Genomic DNA, 20,106 nt, shown 5'->3' with positions numbered 1-20,106 from the left:
AGGATTACTGTTCCTCATAAAAGCTTATATTGAATGGTGTAATCTGGAAATGCAGATGTTAAGCAGCGTGGGAACTAGCGGTCAAGAGGGGTAGCTGGATATTTGAGCATCCTCACAATTCTCACTGCTCTTCTTGAGCCCTAAGGGAGCAGAGAGGGCTGTCAGTGATTATCTGCTAGGTTGTGTGTTTGCCTTGTTTTCTTCCAGATGCTATCTAAACCCTCAGAAGCACTTCTGTTCTAATTCTAAAATGTGCTGAGCACTGTCTATTCCTGTAGGTGTTAGAGATGGAGTTGGGGTTAGTGCTTCTGTGCTAGGAGCTTTGAGGTGCTCCAGCTAATATGGTTCTGCCTAAAGGCGGATTGCCAGTGTCATCTCTCGCTTTCTCTGTGCACTGTAGCAGATTTTTGCCTATGATGGAGGGAAAAACCACTTTTATTAGGTAAACCAGCCTGGCCTGTTAGTAAGGCACATCGCTATACTAGCAATACTAGTTGCCATAATAAAGGCTTTCAGTTTTCCCATGAAAAACAAAGCAGGGCATTGCAATGGCTTTTTTCCTTTCCCTGGCATATTCTTGTTGCTTTTCTGTAAGAGAGATCCTAGCACTGATTGTACGATGCTTCATTTTGCCTTGAGCTCCTGAGATAGAACTTGTCACTAAAGCTACAAGCTCATTCAAGGATGTGGTGGACCTGATCCCCAGCTGATGCACACAGGCCTGATCTCATCAGTGCTTACAGAGGTACCTCCATTTGTCCTTACTGGCTGAGGACCTGGCTGTAAGTGTAAGTGCTCAGCTGGGGGCAACAGAAACATATGGAATAGTGGCAGTGTTTGTGATGAAGATATTTAATTGCTTTGTGGTGAAGAACGAAAGGCAATAGCAGTTGGTAGTGCAGGTGTTTCATTTTGATGTTGTTTTATGTGAAGACACTAAGCATTGAGTACTGCCATGCAGATACCCATACCTGTAAGGTGCTGCAAAAACAGGACTACCCTTCTGAAGAAATGCTTGCTGCTGCTGGTTATCAGCAGTGTTTGGGGTAATTGAGACAGGAAAGTGTGGTTTAAATTGAGACTCTGCCTTCAACGGCAAAGTCTCCTGAAGTATTACTGCAAATGCTGCTTCCCTGGAGACTGAGCATGGACTGTAGTTTGTGTGTCAGTAGTGATTTACCTGCTGTGCTGTCTGGAGCTTTGACCTTGTTCAGGCTAGAAAAGCCACCTGTGCTCCAAAGCAGTGACTCTGCAACTTGTGATTCCTTCTGTGTCCTTTGGACAGAGCCCAGTGGTTACATGCTGCTCCTTCTCATCATGGTTATGTGCAACCACTCAAGGACTAATGCAGAATCTTTGCAAAAGAGGGTGAATTTGTTACTCTTTGGAACTCACCCCCTCAATTCCACTGAGCAGAGGCAGGGCAGGGAGCAGTGTGGCTGCGGGCTGACTTGCTCCAGCTCTTTTACCTAGGACATCCTTGTCAGCTTTCCTGGAAGCAGATGTCCGCATTTTAGAATGATCATGCCCTTTTAAGCATCCCCCCATTTTTCTTTGTGGAATTTCTGTTGTGATAACTTCTTGCTCTGTGGTGCATTTCCTTGAATTACTTTGAATTTCTCATGTGTTCTACCAAGTCTCTAGCTCTTACATCAGGAGACAACTGTTTAATTGTTGGCTTTTTTTGCTGGATCTAGAAAACAGTTCTTGGGTTTTTTTGCTTCTGCATAAGAAAGGTGCCCTTGTGTCCTAACAGTAGTTGTAAAAATACATCCCTATAGTGACCATTTCTGACAACTTTTTCTTAATACCTCCCAACATTTAAATGACCTTAGTCCTTCTGGGATTTATTTCACTCTAGAACTATGCATTATTTACCAAGTTGCTTGTCTGTTCCCAGGTCTGTAAATGAAGGAGAACTTCCAATAACCAGGTTCTTGCTCATTTTACAAGTGCTGGTGGTTTCATTGGGTGTTTTGGTTCAGTCATTTCCATCAGCCCAGCAGTGACCCCTGGCAGGCCATCACTTGTCATATGGGCTTTACTGTCCTTGATCACTGTCCCACAGTGCTGCACCATTGTAGGTTGGGCGAGTTGGCATCAAATAAACTGGTCTCCTGAATTTTGGGGTGAGGAGTGGTCTTTAATTCATAGATGTTGCTTCTTGATAGTCTTTTACAAACAGTGGCTTAAATGTGCTGAGATATGCTCTGAGCTCTGTTATGTTGGAATAGCGGGGGAATTAAGGAGATGGGCTGATTGCAGTTCTCCCTGCTCTTTAGTCCCAGAAGACCTGTGGAAAGTTTGTGTTGTTCCTTGTGTTGTACAAGTGAGGTGTTTTCCAGAGGCTCAGATATTTGGGACTGTAGTGTGGGGACTCTGTGATAGTACTGGCTGTCATCACAGTGAGGAAAGGAGACTCAATTGACCTGCAAAGGTCGGTATGGTCACAGGAACACAGGGTGACATTGGCATGGAGGTGCGGGGAAGATAAACTTGCAGGATGATGTTTAACAGAGTCTAGGACTGAGGGATAGGCCACAAGCAGAGGAGATTTGGGAACCTGTCTGGGTGGAGGTGTGCAGGGCAGTCAGTACCTCCTGGATTTTCCTTTGAGATAGTGTCATGGCAGAGAGCATGAGCAGCTTGGGCTTCACAGCCTTTAGAGAGGGTCATTTTCATGGGCCAATGTACAGCAGGGGATGGATTCACAGTGGGGAAGGAAGAGCAAGGCATCTCTGGGTGTACTGCCAGGAGAAGAGAAAAGGTTTTCAAGCATGTGGTAGGAGAGGCTGGGAAAAGGGATATGGAGATGAAAGCTATTGTGTGGTTTAAATCCTGTCGGGTCTGTTAAGTGCGCTGCTCGTCTGATTTGCTGAACAGCTGCATGCTGTGCTGTAAGGAGCCCCTCAGTGCTGATATTCTCCAATGTACACGATTTGGCCTCCCTGCTAGGGAAGGACAGAGTGCCAGGGATGTTCCTGATCCACTGTGACTGTTCTCAGCCATAGGTACTGTCTGTGTTTGATCTTGTATTGCATAGTGTAATTCCCTGTTCGGGCAGAATAACTGATCAGCTGTATAGGAGGGCAGAATAACTCTCTGAAAGGCTTCTGTAGCTCTTTTTCCCATTCTTCTAAATCCAAAACAGATGTCTGGCCTCTCATCAGTGTCTTAAAACAGAAGAAAAGTCACTATAAGATTGCTCTGTTTGGAAATGTAAATTCTCACATTAATTAGATTTTCTAAATCTCACAGATTTAGAAATCTGTCAGTAGTTGATGAGAAATAAAAGGGGCATTTTTGCTCTAGGAATCCACTTGTTAAGAGATTGTGGTCCATGTTCCAATGTCAAAACTTACATATCCAAAACAAGCAGCTGCTTTCTTGAGGCATTGCTGTATTGAATGGCAAATCAGTGGCCCAGTGTCCAAAATTGTTTGTGGATTTTGAGGGTGGTGTCTGTGACAGAATGGATGGTATCTCATGGATCTGGAGAAGGAACCCAGGAATAACTATTTCAAGTCTTCCTCCTGTTCAGCTCTTTGACCACAGCTTGTAATCATGCCAGTAAAACCAGTTGTGCTGCTGTTGCTGCCTTCTTGTTTGCTGGTGTTGGTTTTGCAAATCGTGTTGTACGGAGTAGCTCACTTGATCTGTGTCTGTACTAGGGTCGTTGGGCTGGGGTGATGCACTCATGTTGCCAGTGCAGATGTGATCCTGCCTTGGAGCAAAGAAATGTTAACTGCTGGAATGGCAGGAGATTGACCCCTCTAGGGTGGATGGGAACCTGTCTGGGTTATACTGTTATATATACTGCTATACTTCTGTGCGGGTGGAATAGAGCAGTTGGCATTTCATAAGCTGACTTAATGTTTCTCTGTCTGCCAGGACTTTTATCATTGCTGTGCTGACCCAAAATATGTATCTGACTTCAAAACTAAATTTGCAAATGTCAGCTAACTTTAGCTCTTGCTTGGTCTTGGGTGCCCAGTTCAGTTGTGGTGGATGTTTCCTGCCTTGAGGAATTAGAACTGCTCCTTGTCTGACTGATTGACACTAGTCATCAGGCAGACAGTGATGTGGGGCATTGGTGCTTGTCTCAGGCTTCTCAATGCGTAATCTGAAGTGTTCTCCTTTTTCACAAATATATTAAGTTTACTTAAGGTATGCAAGTGCTTCTCCATGTCTCTGTTTATGAATCCAAAAGATTATCTAAGCAAGTGTTCAAAAAAAGCCCAACTGGTTGGCTGGGGTTTTTTTGTTTGTGGGTTGGTTGTTTTTTTTTTTTTTAGCATGTTGTGATTTAGAAGTTTGTTTTCTACCTCCCTTCCCTCCTCCAAGAAAAACCTCATGGACAGACTCCAAAGTGAAATAGCCAAGCCATGTCACCACAGTGTTGGAAATGAGGAAACTGAGCATGAAGCAAGCTGGTGACACAGCTGGGGCAGAAGCTGTCTCTCCAGCATTCTCATTCGGGTCCCAAGCTGCCAGGTGTGGAAGGTCCAGCAGGAAGCCAGCAGAGTAAAACCAGCCCATGGGGATGTGCTGCTCAGCCCATCGCTGATTCCCTGCAAGAGACATGGGATAAAGGTTTGTCCAGCAGCCACCACATCTCTGCTGTGTGTGGCATGGTGCAGAGAGTTGAGGAAAGGGCTCATTTCTTCTGCGCTACAGTCCGGAGCTGCCATGTTAGTGCAGGCTGTCAGGGTAGCCTGAGGCTGTGATTCACTCCAGTCACTTTGTGCTGGATCAGCTGGTGCTGGATGGTGCAGCTTGCTTTCTTGCCCTTTTATGGGAGTGCATTTAGGTGTGTCTTGTTTTAAGCTGTGTTGGATGCATTTATTTGTCTGCCATGCTTGGTGAGCATTCACTGTTAGAGCAGATGATGGTAGGCTGTCTGCTCTGTGATATGTGGAGCTGCCTGTAGGCCTTTCAACACCACCCAGGTATTAAAGGACACATGCTTTGAGTTCTTTGAAGTTTTTGATGACCTCTTAAAAAAAAACATACAACACCTCCTGCTTTTCTGTAGTAGAAAAGGCTGTGTTGCATCCCAGGAACTAACAGGAGCCCTCTTTACTGGGAATGATGGTGCCTTGAGACCTGGCAGTTGGAGAGAGGCAGGAGAAGGGCTTGCTGACAGCCCTTAGTGCCTACGGAAAGTACTTGTGAGACATTGCCAGATGCCAACTGACCTGAATACTGGATGGCACAAATTGCTTTACTGACTGTCTTGGGGAACCTCAGGAGTCCTAAGCAAAGCAGCAGAGCCACAGACCTAGGGCTGTGCCACTGTGTGTTTCTGCAGTGGGTTTGGGAGATGCGAGATCACTCTTTTGGGGGCCTATGTAAAGTAGGGGGCTAAAAGCAGTGGCTGCTGACCTGGTATTTTCTCAGTTGAGGGTTGGGGGCCTCTGTGCTACTAGAGATACTGGTGAGTTGAGTCCTGCCTTGCTTGGAGCATGAAGCAAGGCCTGTGCTGATGTAAAGGCCTGGAATATCTCTGTAGTTATCAGCACTGCAGTGTTATCTGGAATTTCGGATGGAGAGCTGCCCTTCCTGTGCCTTGGCGTGGAGCGGTGCCCGCTGGCTGGCTTCCCCGGGGAGGGGTGTGCCGCAAGACGACAGCAGCGGGGTGGCTGCTGACGGGGCCCATCGCTGCTCTGGCCCTGCGTGACAGTCTCCCCGCTCCTGAGGTTCCTCCTGGCCGTGGGGGTGCGTTAATTCAGGCAGAGCTTGAGTAACTGCTGCAGTGGTAAGCTGGGGTGGGCTCTTCAGTACAGTCAGTCCAGTGCAGCAAGGGCTGGAATTCAATTTCTTATGCATTCATTTGCCAATCGTGCCCTGGGTTTTCTGTTATCCGTCTCCCGTTATAACGGATCTGTTGGATCTCTCAATCCATACATGATTTCAACTTTTGACCTCTGACTCTCAGCAGTTTGAGGCAGGTGGCACACCAGGGTTGACACATGAATCCAGCATGGTAAGGAGTAACACCTGGTCACCCCAGCGGCTGTTTCCTCAATAGCTGTCCAAGCCACTGCTGTAATCATTGTGCTAATTAGCTCTCCGTTGCTACAAGCACAACAGCAAAAAGTCTTGGGAGACTCAGCTCATCCTCCCTGTCTGATCCTGGGGCCGAACTGCAGGGTAACCGGCTATGTTTGTACTGTGCATGTGTTTCCTTTTAATGTTTGAGTGATGAGTTCCCCTTGCTCTTTCTGGCTTGCGGGCAGTTTGAAGAAGAGATGGATCCCTTCCTCTCCTGGGATCAGATTTATCTGCGGGGCACACCTCTGTAATTGGAGGCAGCACACTTTTTTCTCCATGCAAGATGCTGCTGTAATGGGACTGATCAGACAGCTGTGAATGATGATGGGCATTCAGAGTCCCAGTGGCTTTCCTTAAAGGCATCTCTTGGCTAACGAGGGCCTGAAGCCCATCGTCTTGTTGGGGCTCTGCTGCTGTACCCCAGCCAGGAGGAGCCGAGTAGGCTGGCAGAGGAGTGGGCAGGGATGGGGCTTAAGGCAGCTGGCTCTGGAGCTGTCTGAGCATTTGTCAATGGTAGATTAAATCCAGTGTGCAAGATGAATGTGAAAATGAAACACGGCTTATAAAAGCATGAAGAAAATTCTCCTTTGGCATATGAATAGATTCTAGATCTTGTCGGCATGCTGCAAATGATGTTGAATTAAAATGACACGGTTGAAGGATCTGTTACTGTGACGGGAGAAAACTGCAGGAGCTGTTTGGAGACAGTAAAGTGGTATGTTGGGAGAAGCTAGGATCCAGGTGCTTGTATTTAGGAACCTTCTTTTTAGGAGACTTGAAGTGGAGGAGGCTGTTTCCTCTGCACACTGTTCGTAGCTCCCACGCTGCTATAGAGCTGAATTTGGAGTGAACCCATAGGTCGAGCCGAGGGTGGAAAGCTTGGGTTATGGACCGACTGCTGGTGGGCAAAGCCGGCGCAGCAGCCGTGGTCGCTCCAGCGGGAAGGTTACAACGGGCAGGCTGAGCGTGTAACGTGAGGGTTTCAGGGTAGAGAGTAGCGTAACAGGCGCTGTGGTCGTGCTGCAAGTTAACGTATGTCAGATAACGTGTACTCGTATCCCGCAGTTACTTCTCTGAGGAACGCGGCGTTACTCCTGAGGGAGAAGAACGGAGTAATTGGAGGGGGGGGAGTGTGGGACGGAGCGAGGCGCAGCACCGGCCACGGGCCAACCCGTCCGCTAACGCACGGGGCGAGGTTGGGAACGGCGGTAGCCGGGGAAACGGCCGTTGCTTGTAACGCGCCGGGCACGAGCCGCGGTGCGAGGTTCCAAAAATTGCGCCGCGCGCGAGGCGGGCGCTGCCGTGTTGTTGCAGGCGTTAGCAGTGCTGCCCTCACCACGCGTTCATCGAGCAGCCGCGCAACCCCAAGATAAGGACGGTTGGCGGCAGCCGCGGCGCGGCGCCGCTAGGGGAAAGCTAACCGCGCCCTAGGTCCGGGCGAGGGGCGGCGCGCCGCCGGACCCGCTCCCCCGCCGCCCGGCTCGGGGGCGCGCTCCGCTGGGGCCAGGCGCGGAGAGCGGCGTTTCTGTCTCGTCTCCGGCTCCGGTTTAAGCCTTTTTGTCGACTTTGGCGGCGCTACCCAGAGTGCTCTGCGCCAGCCGGGCGCTTATTTGCATAGGGGGCTGGGCGGCCGCGCCGGGCGGCGGAGCGCGCCCCCTGCCGGCCGGCCGGCCGCCCCGCCAGCAGCCGCGTCCGTGCACGTGCAGACGTATAGATAGGTCTGTATAGATGGTATGTGCCGTCCGCAGGGAGCGGGGCTGCGCTGTGACAGCCCTGGTGACGACACCGCCTCAGAAGCCTGGCCGTCCGTGGCGCTTTCCGGGGGTTACTAACCTCAGTGCCTCACTAAAAGCTTCCGGAGAGCTGTCTCGTACCAGAACTGTCATGAGCTATAGGGTCTTGCCAGGTATTTAGTACACAAGCTGCGCAGTATATTCAGTATATGATGTAATTTTGGGGGGCAGTTATTAAATGGAGTTGATCAGAGTGGGTTTTCTGATCGGCAGCCTGTCCTGAAGCTTCCCTCGGGTTTCAGTTGCCATAGAAGTGTTGGGTTTAATTTCTGCAAGTGAATAATTAAGCAGCTGTTAGTGCACACAATTTTCTAATTATAAGTGTAATAACTACAATTAGTTAGAAATGTTAGTTACAGCAAATACTGAAATTGTTATGCACATGGTATGCGTACGTTGCACATATATATGTATGAGTTTAGCATTGAGCGGCAATTACGGTTGTTGGCTTTGTCAAGTTCTTGGCAGTGAATTTTGGCTTGTAAATGCCATAGGGAGCAATAATTTGGTTGTTCTTCCGTTTGTAAAGCACCCAGCTCATCTGTCAGAAGCCACGCGAGGAAGAGTTGGGTGTATCTGTGGAACCCAGTTACCTGCGCGGTAGGAAGGGCCCTTCTCCCAGGGGAGCGTGTGCCAGCGCTCCCACCTCTCGGGTGTGTTGGCCGAGGCTGGGGGCAAAGGGCTGCACGCTAAAACGCTGTCTGTCCTGTGCTTGCAGGTGGTTCTCCTGGGGATTGACATCCTTTCCGCGCTAGTGTCCCGCTTGCAAGATCGCTTCAAGGCCCAGATTGGCACAGGTAAGGGGTCTGTGTGTGAGTGGGGGGATGTTGCCATTGCTCTGTTGGGATCTGCTCTGGCTGCTGTATACAAAGCCTGCTTTCTCCTCAGGAGAGCACTCGGGAGGCTTTTAGTGATTACAGGCCCTGATGAAGTCTGGGAGGGGCTGGTCCCTTCATCGGATGGGGGGAGACCAGGGGGGCTGTGCCACTGTGACAGCTTTCTTCTGAGAGATTTGGATGTTCCTGTTTTCTTTCCTCAGTGCTGCCAAGTTTACTTGATAGGCTGGGAGACTCTAAGGACTCGGTGAGGGAGCAGGATCAGACCTTGCTGCTAAAAATCATGGAACAAGCTGCTAACCCTCAGGTATGCTTGACAACGCTTTTCAGTGCAAGTGAGTGACTGGCTGCTTAAAAAGGAGAACTTTTTTCTGTCAGTCAGAGGATTTTCTCCTGTGGCTCTGTCTGAAATGGCTTCATCTCCCTATGCCTTGTTATGAGATATTCGCTTCACTTGAGAATGCTGTTGCATGTCAGGATACACGTGGGAGTGTGTCAGTGGATTTCCCAAGGATGGGATGGGTGGATGCCATAGTTGTTCTGGGTCTTTGGAAGGTACTCGCTTTCTGTAAGTAAAAGTTTTGTTTTAGCTAGCGGGGAGTTGCTGTGAAGTCAGCACAGAACAAAGAATTAGTCAGATCTAAAAGTGTTTTTCTACTTCTTGTCCTGTTCTGCTTGGACAGATATGAAGCTTACGTTTAAGCTCCAGAGATGTTATGGTGTATGTCTGCTGGAAGAAAGAATCTGTCTCTTCCCCTGCCTCCTTTTTTTCCTGTCTCACCTTCTTTTCTGTCTTCCACAGTATGTGTGGGACAGGATGCTAGGAGGATTCAAACACAAGAATTTCCGGACAAGAGAAGGGATTTGCCTCTGCCTTATTGCAACACTCAATGCGTAAGTCAGAACCTCCTGCAAACCTGTGTTATGTATGCAAGCCTGCTCTGTGATTCATACCGGTGCTGTCTTGTTCTTTATTCCCAGATCTGGAGCTCAGAGTTTAACACTGAGTAAGATAGTGCCACATATATGTAACTTACTTGGAGATCCAAACAGCCAGGTAAGCTTTTGCTGTGAGTCATGTCTAAAGGTTGTGCTGATTGCCTTGTTGGTAAGCAAGGCTCTGTGTTCTGGCTGGTAAATTATTGCGCTGATAGTAGTGAACTCTGAACAGTGCTGTTCATGAAGAGCCCTTGGCCGGTTTTGAAGAGGTATGATTTGAAGTATGCCTAAATCAGCATATCAGTTACTCCAAGAGTTCAACATAACAAGATGAATCTGCAGGTGAGATGAACTGAGTAGGAAACCTTTGTGGGAAGGGAAGTCCTGTGCCTTACAGCCTGAATGCAGGGGAGGCTGCAGGGATCCCTCTGGGCTCAGTGCAGCACGCTTCACCTTCAGAGAAGAACTAGTCTGGGCAGGGAGAGCAAATGGGACTAGTCGGGACAGCCTGGCCAAGTGTACTGCCAGGAGTTGTACAGGGAGATTCTGAGTAAGGGGTGGAGGGAAGGCAAGCTGTATAGGAACCTTAAATCAGTGATGCAAGTCAAATGAAAATACATGCTGAAAAAAAATCTGTCACTTCTACATGCTTTTTTGTCCTGTGCTGGACAGGACATAATGTGAAATGAGATGCAAGTATGTGAGATTAGTGAGAAGAGTGGGGTGGGGAAGCAGGGTTCAAACTTATGTCATGTAGTATGTGTACTAGCAGTTTTTGAATATCCCTGTTGCCTTCCCAGCATGGGTGACACGTATGCGATCCAGGTCTGGAGCGGGTGTTTAGCTGGAAGGAAGTGTGGGGCGGCCAGCTGGGAAATGGGTTTGCATTGGCTCGGGGGAGTTGGCCATATTCCCATGGCTGTCAGGTCCTCCCGTGGCTGAAGAGGAGGACTGAGTGTGAAGCCGCCTTCCCTTGCTGGTTGTGCCAATGCAGGAGGATAAACCTGTTATCCCCAAAAGTTTCTAAGGAAGTTCAATGTTCACGGTCCTTTGTAGTTCTGAGCTGTGACTGAGCAACCTGTTACTCTTCAAGGGGATACTGGGTTTAGGACTTGGACTTGTTGCACAGACAGATACCTTGGTCCTGCCATTGGTGAGCTGCTGAATGAACCAGAAATTCAGTGATGCTGCTGAGACATGTTTTCCCTCTGCGCTGCCTCTTCCATGTGCCCGGCACAGCTCATTATGCCAGTCCCCCCCCGCAGCTGCCGGGGGGAAACGAGGTTGATCTCTTGCCCTTCTCCCGGGTCTGGTTCCTCATCCCCAGAAAGCCCGTGCCCGATCTGATCAGACACAAACCGCTGTCGAAGTGGCTCCTGGTGAACAGTGCCTGTCCTGGGGCAGGGGCTGGCCCTGGGCTCTGCGCTGGTAGTGCCTTCTGAGCTCCGGGAGACCTGATGCTCGGTCAATGCTGCCCTCTCTTGGTGACAGATGATGGAGAAACACGGACCCAGGTCGAGTGCAGCGTTTTCCCTTTTGTTGTGGTTGTGGAAGCTGTTCTGTTACTGCTCTCTTTAGAAGGAGTGGTTTTGTTGTTTTCGACTAATGCAATTACACAACCCAGTGAGCATCTGTTATGACAACAGTAGTTAAACTATGACTACTTTCTCAGATATAAAATTGAGCATTAAAGCTTTGTTATTGCTGCAGTGGACTAAATCAAGTATGATAGTTGCGGCTCTCTGCCTTACCCAATATGGGGTTTACCCAGTACTGCAACCCTACCTCTGACTAACTTGGCGCGCACGGGCAATCCTTCCAGATCATGCCGTGAGGACCTCCGTGGTCAGCCGCACTGCCTGCCGCGGCTGGAGGGGGCACAGCGGCAGGCTGGGGGTATGGCAGAGCTTGTCGGCATGCCCTGGCTGCCGTGGGCCTGGACCCCCCAGGCTGGGTGGGCTCGCTGCAGGAGTGTGAGATGCAGGCGCTGCCTCCTCTCCTCCGTGGTTCTCGGAGGCAGAGAGCGAGGCTGGGTTAGGGTCTGCATACCCAAAAACTGGGGACACCAGAGAATCCCTCCCGAGCTGTGCCCAGAAGTCCTGCCTGGTGCTGTACAGGCTGATGGGCAGAGAGAAGAGAGGCAAGACCACTGAATGAGGGCTGGCGAGAGTGAAGGCAGGAGGTTGGAAACTGGCAGTGACCTGCTGAACGGGAAGGCTGCGGAGCAGAACAGGGAGAGATGAGCATGAGTCAAGTGTTAGGGGTTTTTTGGCTAGAAAGCAGGGCACATGTGCCTGCCCTTTGACTCCCACCTATAGGCGATTCTAGCTTGTGCCCACAAAATACCCTGTGTCTAGTCCTGATGTGTGTGGGTGCTTGGGTAGCTGCCAGGCCATCTTCTGAGAAGCAGAAGTGCAGGGCTTCGTAGGTATTTCTGTAGGCAGAGCACATAGCTTACCTTCTCTGCCTGCTGTGTCTGATGAAGGAAAGGGGTTCAGTACAGAAAGGTGACACTCTAATCAGATTTGTGGCTCTTCTGTTGGGTGGAGAGAAGGATGTGCTCAGCAATTTCTTGCAAATCAGTTTGGAAAACATGCAAAATTCATGGAGACTTGGGTGATTGATTGCTCCTCCCTCCATATTTTGTTATCAACAGAGAAACATAAGTTTGTAAGACAGCAGTAAAAATCAGGGTTTTTTTTTTTATAATGTACTAGCAGGGTAAGATCTATTTGTGTGTGTCTTTTTTGATCCAGTAAATGTACGTCTTGCACACGATGGGTGGAGTTTGGTAAAGGCAGCCGAGCTCCTTGTGTGTCTCCCTATGTATGAAACCTTTCATCTTATGTCTTGACTGCCTTTTCAATTAAATTAGACCTACTGATACTGCTAATATCTGAAATGCAGGGATGGAAGCTCCTTCACAAACTCTGTGGTAATGTGTATAGTGGCAACTGTTGTTGCTGAGAAAAAGGCAAATTTCTTTCTCCAAGGTAGGGCAGGGATTTATTTAAATTATAAAGATGATTGATTTCCTCTCATATCTCACATTCAGGTTCGAGATGCAGCAATAAACAGCCTTGTGGAAATTTACAGACATGTCGGTGAACGTGTAAGGGCTGATCTTAGTAAAAAAGGATTACCCCAGTCTCGGTAAGTTGAGAATGTCCTTATGTCTTTACTGGTTTTGGGCTGCTTTTTATTCCCTCCCTTCCTTTAGAAGGCTTCAGGAGCTGCATGACTGAACCTCCTCCTGGGATCAGGGTTGGGTTGTTTTCATCCTACAAACAGTTACTCAGGTTTCACTTAACATGGATCCTGTACGTTTGCCCAAGTATGCCACAGCATCTTCGGAAAACAGATAAAATTATTACAGATGTGTAGTTAACTGATTAAAGATTTAATGTAGTGTTTTTCCTGTATGTTCTGCATGTGTAGAGAGGAGTCTTTAGAGTAGCCTGTGTTTATGCAACTTAGAAGGTTGTCATAAAGAAAAAAAACCCACAGTCAATATCTTCAGTTCCAAGGCTTTATTAAAAAAACCCAAACAAACCACACCAAAACCAAAGCCCTGTCCCTCTGCTTCTGCTACTTCGGGTGCGGTAAGAAAGCTGCTCTGCACCTTGCTGCAACCTCCAGTGTGCAGGGTGGAGCATGGTTAGACCTGAGGATGGAGTCGACGGCAGTGTGTCAGTGCACAGAGGGAGGATGGAAGAGGTTGTGTCAAAGGTGGGGTGCACTCAGTACTGTGGTCTCTTTTTCTCTCGTGAAAACATCTGCTGCCACGATGTGGCTTAAAGTAATAAACTCTCTGGGAAAGAATAATGAGATGTGATAAGGATCTTCTGCTCTACCAGGCCTGTGACATGAATGGGAAAGAAGCGTCAGGGCCAAAGACGAATGTTGTGTGAGGTTGTGGTTTAGGGGTGTTTTTTGTGGTATTTCTGCAAATAGTTGAGATAGGCAAAGTGGTAAAGAACTCGAAGTGCATCTACAATTAGACATGTCACATCTTCAGTAATGTAATATTTTTTTATTATATCTCTTACATCTCTGTAGTATCAATTGTTTCTCAGTTTTTGTTATCAGCTGATGCATGTTGTGATATATTTTTTAAATTTTAAAATAACTTCCTCCATACTGACATTTTTGACCATGCTCCCAATGATGTGAGTTAAGCACAATCTGTCCTATAACATCTTAAATTAGAGATTCCTAAAAATGAAATTCAGCTGCTCATTGTGTATTTCTTTAACTTTCAAACAGGTTGAATGTAATTTTTACAAAATTCGATGAGGTTCAAAAATCTGGAAACATGATCCAGAGTTCAGGTGGTGAGTAGAAGTACTTGTATTCTCTTTTTGGTGTTTTTAGCAGTTTTCAGTTGGTGAGGCATTCAAATGGACACAGAGCAAGCATTCTGTTAGGGAAAACAATTATGGGTGATTGTTCAGGCATATACATATAGTTTTTGCAGCAAATAGAACTGATGTTTAGTTAATCTATCTTGCTAGTAGTATCAGAATGAGAATGAAGCATAAGTTTCAAGAACAGAAAGTGTTGTTAGAGCTGCCCTCCTTTTCCTCTTGAGTTTCATTAGGGAAATACATCTTCTATTCTGAAGTCCATGTGCATCTTTGTTTAAATTTTTCATAAGGTAAATTAAATAGTAATTTAATAGTAAATTTAATAGTAATTTTAGAAGAAGCCTTTTCAGTTTAATGCTCTAAATAGCACAAAAAGTGTACATATTAAGATAGTGTTCCATTTAGGGATTGTATTTTGCAGTTCCTAAGTTTGCATACCTTGTATGTTTATGACTGATAGTCAAAGACCCTTATCAGAGCCTTAATTCTGTCTTTTTGTCTGAGACTAGTATTTTGCTTACTTTAAAAACAAGTGTTTATTACTGCTTTTCTTATAGGTAAGCTTATGAGAAAATATTTTTAATAAGTATCACTCATTTTCTTAGGAATAGTTTTTTTGAGAGAATTCTTGGTGAGGGAATTAATCTTTCTGCTAACAGCCGAGTGGAGCAGAGATGAAGAACATGGGTTCAGTACTGCGGCTTTCTATCAAGCTCACACTCTCTGCGAGGCCAAGAGCAGGAGAGGCGATGTCCCCAGTCTTTCCCACCATGCTCTCAGAAGCCAAGAGAGCATAGGTCTATGCTCTTATAAGTTGGAAAAAAAATGTATTTTTCACTTCTAGGCACCATTCTTCTTGCCATATCCATTTTAAAATATGGGAAACTTCATCCCTGCAGGAAATAATAAAATTGACTTATTTGAAAGTTCTGAAGTTATATTTTGGATTATTCAGGAGTGTGATGTGATATTCTCTTGTATGAAGAGATGAAGATGAACACCTAGTGCAGGTTTCTCTGTGGAATGGGTTAAAATTATGCTTTTGCATAATGTGGGAAAATATTGGCTCTATAGGTAGATGAGGCTTACAGTGGCAAAAAAGTGCAGTTGAGAAACAAATGTCCTTGTACTTTTTAAAAGGGGAGTAAATATTTAATCCCTTAGCAAACATCCTAAGTTTTACAACCTCCAGGTGTTTGTTCTGAAATCCAAACTCAAACTGAAACAAGCTTACTGCTGATCCAACTTCTCTGCTTTTCACTTGGCTAGGCTAAGGTAGAATTTTTGTTTTGCTAGTAGTGGAATAGAACAGGCTTTCAAAAAAAGAAAAATTTAATTTGATACATCACTGTACCATGCAGATTGCTTGTTGTCTGGAGTTCGAGGAGGCAGACTTGTGTTCTGTGGTGAGATGTATTGCTACACGGTCCTTTTAAACAAATGCTGCGGTGGGATGATGAGTGGGTGGGATTTCTGTTGGTTTTGTTCTCTAGGGGGAGGGGAAAAGATTTTGGAGCTTAATGTGTCCCTAGCCAAATTTAAGCTAAGTTTACAGACGGTTTTTCTAATTCAAACGAAGGTGATCTTAGTAGAAAATCAGATAGTTACAACTGATTAGAAGGGTATTTAGTATGAAATAGGTGAGATGCATGTAAGAATAAACTTCAGTGAAGAGCAAGAAAATAAATTTAATTTATTTGCAATGCAAGTTTTAGCTGTGCAATCACTGTAGCATCTACACATCCCAGAACAGTATCAGAGACATCGCTTGCTAATCCTTGGCTTTTGAGAGGTGGTTCTGGTCTCTAGACTGAACATCCTAGTGCATGCTGTGATGTGATTCAAGGCTGCTGGTACCATGGAAAACATCAAAAGCAGGAAGATGGGACAATTGGGCTGACTCTTCTGGGCAGGCAATTCTTTGTGCTATCTCTCTCCAAGAAAGCAAACGATCTGTTTTAAAATTGCCAAGGAAGGATTCCATAGGAACATTTGTTGGTTTGGTTTTTTTTTTCCCCATAAGTGCAAGTAAAGCATCAATGTGTTTTAGATCTGCTAGTTTTAGGCTTCATTGAGAATTATTTTTTTCTTTTAATACCCCTTCCTCTGTCAGTGTTTTGCAGAATTTGAAGATTTAATGTTGTTGCACATACAGTATCTGAGACCTTACACACCCTATCTCATGTCCTTGACTCCATTGACAGGCTTTTTGTGCTTCCAGACACAAGTATGCCTGTCTTCCTCACTCTGCTTAACCCGATCTGCTGACGTCTCGCTGTCTTTGCTTGCATGGTGGCTGGATGCAATCCGTAGAGTGTGTGTGTATGTTAGCGTTTCTCCTCCATTGAATCTCCTGTGTAGGCACTGAGACCAAAAAGTAGCCTGGGGGAATCGGAGTTGGGGAGAGTGGAGGAGTGTTAAGGGGTCAAAGAGAGCAAGGTGTGGAAAGGATAGGATAACCCATTGCTCTGCCAGAACTTTTTCATCTTCCCTAAGCACGAAAAAAGTCTGTAGTTGCATGAGTTAATTTTAAATTTAATTTATGAAGCTAATTAGTTATTAATATCTTTTTTTGTGTGTTTGAGGGCAGGGTGCAGTTTCCCATAGTGCTGTAGGCTGGTTTGTTGCTTCTTCCTTGCCCTCCAAGCGCAGCGCAAATACAGCGTATGTGCTCACCATATCTAATGTGTCAACAGCTCTCTGCAACTTTCAGTTTATCTTTTTGAGGTTGTGTAAGCCAGTGGAGGAGGCTTATCTTCACCCGTGGTCACAAGTTTATTATGGCCTAAAGACAAGCTAAGTTTGTCAGGTTCCTTGTGTCTCTGACGCCTCCTGCAGCTTTTGAACAGAGGTGACATTTTTAGCAGTTGTCAGAGTTACCAGGGAAGATGATAAATATTGCACATCCAAAAGATTTGCCTTTCTTAGGAAATAGCTGTCTCAGTCTTTGAGTCTGGCAGAGTACAGTATTGCTTATGAGGGTGTCTGTCTGTTGTCATTAATACCACTCCTTTTAGATTGTAACCCCAGCAGGTGAACACACCGTTAATGCTGTAACCTCTGTGTTACATGGCCTGGATCAGATGACTCAGGCAATACGGTGCAGTTGTACCTTGTTTTAAAAGCCTGTGTTAGTCCCTCTCTAGCTAGCACATGCTGTTTCTAGCTCTGTGCAGGCTGCATGAGTGTCCCAGAGGTTTTGGGAGACAAACTGTCAAATGTTTGTACAGACTGCAGTCTGTAAGCCCTTGTCGGTGTGAAATGGCACCGCGGAAGGAATGGTGTCAGCTCCCTCGCGCTGGGTTTTCTGCCAAGAGCTGCTCCCTGCGTTGGGTGCGTACCGGCTGCAGAAAAGTGACGTGCTTCACGTGTTGAGGAAGGGCTTTCTGTTGTTTAGGGTTAACGCACGTCTCTGAAATGGGAAGGCTAGCTTAAGCTGTATCACAACTTCCCAGCTCACTAGCAAAGATCAAGTCTAACTTTTTTTTTATGTGGTCTTATGGGTGAACATGGTGAATCTCTACTTCTCTGGTGGGTAACCAACAGCAAGCTGTTGGCTAAAGTGTCACGCTCAACTGAGCCCTAGCCCAGGAGCACTGGAGTTGTGCTAATTAGCACAAGACTTGAAAGCGGTTATCAAACCTGACTTACTGCAGAACATAGTGGTACTGGGCAGGTGGGAAAGCAACTGTGGCTTCTGGAGTGGTGAAATATGGCAGAGGAACTGGTCAAAGAAGAATGATGACTAAAACTGGTCTCTTATCTCTGAGACTACTGTTTGGGATGAGTTTCCTCTACCAGCTCACTGAGGAGTCAAGTAAAAGAAAGCAATTGCAGCAGCATTACTTGTGTATCAGGAGTAATTTGGAGATCAGAGAGTATGCTGTAAGTAGTTAAAGATTTCTTAACTAATGGTTCCCAAGACACAAATGAACAGAAATCTTGCTTAGTCTACTAGAAAAGGTGCCTAAAATAATAGAGCACTTTCTGATCCCATGAATAAATCTAATGAATCAACTCTACTCAGAATGTGAATTTTAATTCTATGAAAATAATTTAGATGTTTTATATTTACTTATCTTTCAATACCACAGTCCATTAGTTCTTCTCTGAGTTTATCTTGAATAGCTTGATTATTTTTTTGGCTAGGCTTTGTTTTTATTGTTTAGTAATACAAATAATACAAGAATCAAATGTGTAGTGGGGTGGGGGAGGTTTGCATAGTAATCTGAGGTGTTTCATTAAGTCAGAGGGAGGTTTTGGCATGCTGAAGTATGCTGCTTGTTGCTAGGCTACAGCAGCCCTTGTAGCTAGAATATGAAGTTAAAATCCATGTTGGATTTCTCTATAATTCTTAGTGCATCTCTGTTTTGTTATTTGGCATATAATTAGTCAGCCTCTTGAAGCAAAAATTATAGTTTTTCCCCCTTTGGGCTTTCAGCAAGCTGATTATTTTTTGTGTAACTGCTTTTGCTAATTATGCAGATGCCTTATTCCCCTGGGACAAATACATTTTCAGCATGAAAGAGCCAATAGTTGCCAGCTAGTCAGCTGCTGTCTTCGTGTGGCATTGTGTGATGATCTTTAGTTGGATGTGATACAGAGAGAGGCTATTGGGTGTAAACAGGGACTCCAAGAAATTTGTGCTGCATGGGTTTCCTTCGTATTATGTCTGGAAGGACCTGAGCATAAAGCGTACAGTTTTTCCATGGATTTGAATTGACTTTGGATCAGACCTGGACTCCAGAAGACTTTATAATCAAGTTTCAGGACAGATTAAGAATGAAATAAGTGAATCTACTGAGAGATACAGGCTTATGGGAAACAATGACCCAAACCAAAGCTATTAGTAACCAAAATATTTTGGTGTGATTTTTATGCTTTTGATCGTTGTGATATCATAATATGTACCATTCTTTGATGTTAGCCCTCATTTTTTTAGTAAGTCACACAATTTTTGGGAGATGGTTCTGCATTGGTACGTGCAGGAATATTGCAGTGGTGTGCCAGTTTGGTACCTGTGGGTAGGGAGAGGATTGGACTTTCCTATCTATGCTGAATTTTGACTTTGCTGGGGAAAGCAAGATTTAGGGATAGTGGAGGTGGCAGTGGTCTTGGGCTGCAAGGAAATCAAAGCAGGAGATTGTAAAGCCAGGAGTCTGGAGCTGAGATCTTTCCCCCATGGTTATTTGCACAGTAAGGTGAGGGGAGGACGCAATTTCAGTAGTTGCCTGTGTGAATTAGCATTCTAAGAGTGAGCAGGTTAATTAAAACAATGCTAAAATAGCAGATGTGGTAATTCCAGTTGCTGAAAGCCTATGAAGAAGCAGCAATGTTACTCTTGAGTAGAACTACTTCTATATTTGAGATATTGTTTAAGGTAAATATGCTATTTGCTGAATGAATTCTGTTTATGAAGTTGACAACTTGGAGGCAATTAGATGGAAACTAGAACTATTCTAAATTCCTGTGTTTTGCTGGTAATAAAGCTGAGTCACTGAATGCTATTTTGATATTTATTATAAGGAGGAAAAATCACCCACATTTGCCAAGCATTGCCATGCATCTGTGGGTAGGATATTGTTTGTCAACATATATCCAAGCAACAGAATTACAGACTGGAAGGAGGGCGACTGTCAGTGGTAACACAGAGAGGTTTTGAAATAACAAACGCTGCACTGTGCTTTTCTGCATTCATACCTCCTCGTGCAGTTTACTTTCTATTATGGCTTGTTCCTTCTGAATACTGTTTTCAAGTTGAAAGAGGAAAATCATTTCATTGACTCAGCATTCCTGTGGCATAAAAAAAGCAAGGAAATACCCCTTCACCTGCATGGGGGCTGAGAGAGCAGTAATGTCTGAGTGATACTTGAATGAGTGCTATTAACTGATATCAGTACATCCTTGTGGAAGGTATAAATGGACACGATGAGCTGCTCCTTTCTATTACACAACTTTGTAAATAAGCATATTACTGCCTCCTGGATTTTAAACTCTTAAATTTGGGAGGGAGGGATGTGAGCAAGCAGGCATAGGAGGACACATGGCACTCAGCTGAGTGCTGAGCAGGCTTTTATTTTGGAGGAGAGGTGGCAATTGTCTGCTAGGTCACACAGA

General features: G+C 45.7%; 1 protein-coding gene and 1 non-coding gene across 12 annotated transcripts in view; one reads left to right on the top strand and one right to left on the bottom strand.

The window, feature by feature from the left end:
- Window positions 1-20,106, top strand: part of CLASP1 (cytoplasmic linker associated protein 1) — a 186,335-nt gene that overhangs the window by 42,639 nt on the left and 123,590 nt on the right. For 10 of the 11 annotated variants that reach the window (XM_075028768.1, XM_075028775.1, XM_075028773.1 and 7 more), the window contains exons 3-8: window positions 8,566-8,644; window positions 8,887-8,990; window positions 9,486-9,577; window positions 9,665-9,740; window positions 12,678-12,775; window positions 13,889-13,956. In XM_075028768.1, the coding sequence (XP_074884869.1) occupies window positions 8,566-8,644; window positions 8,887-8,990; window positions 9,486-9,577; window positions 9,665-9,740; window positions 12,678-12,775; window positions 13,889-13,956 (517 nt within the window). The remainder of the gene's footprint in view (window positions 1-8,565; window positions 8,645-8,886; window positions 8,991-9,485; window positions 9,578-9,664; window positions 9,741-12,677; window positions 12,776-13,888; window positions 13,957-20,106) is intronic. The other variant, XM_075028777.1, reaches the window with a different exon arrangement.
- LOC142031702 (U4atac minor spliceosomal RNA) lies at window positions 7,318-7,434 on the bottom strand. The gene has a single exon (XR_012650599.1). It is a non-coding gene; the product is annotated as a U4atac minor spliceosomal RNA (small nuclear RNA).

The sequence above is a fragment of the Buteo buteo genome, chromosome 5 (genome assembly GCF_964188355.1).
Source record: "Buteo buteo chromosome 5, bButBut1.hap1.1, whole genome shotgun sequence".
NCBI lineage: Eukaryota > Metazoa > Chordata > Aves > Accipitriformes > Accipitridae > Buteo > Buteo buteo.
This window is presented reverse-complemented; position numbering and strand designations above follow the sequence as displayed.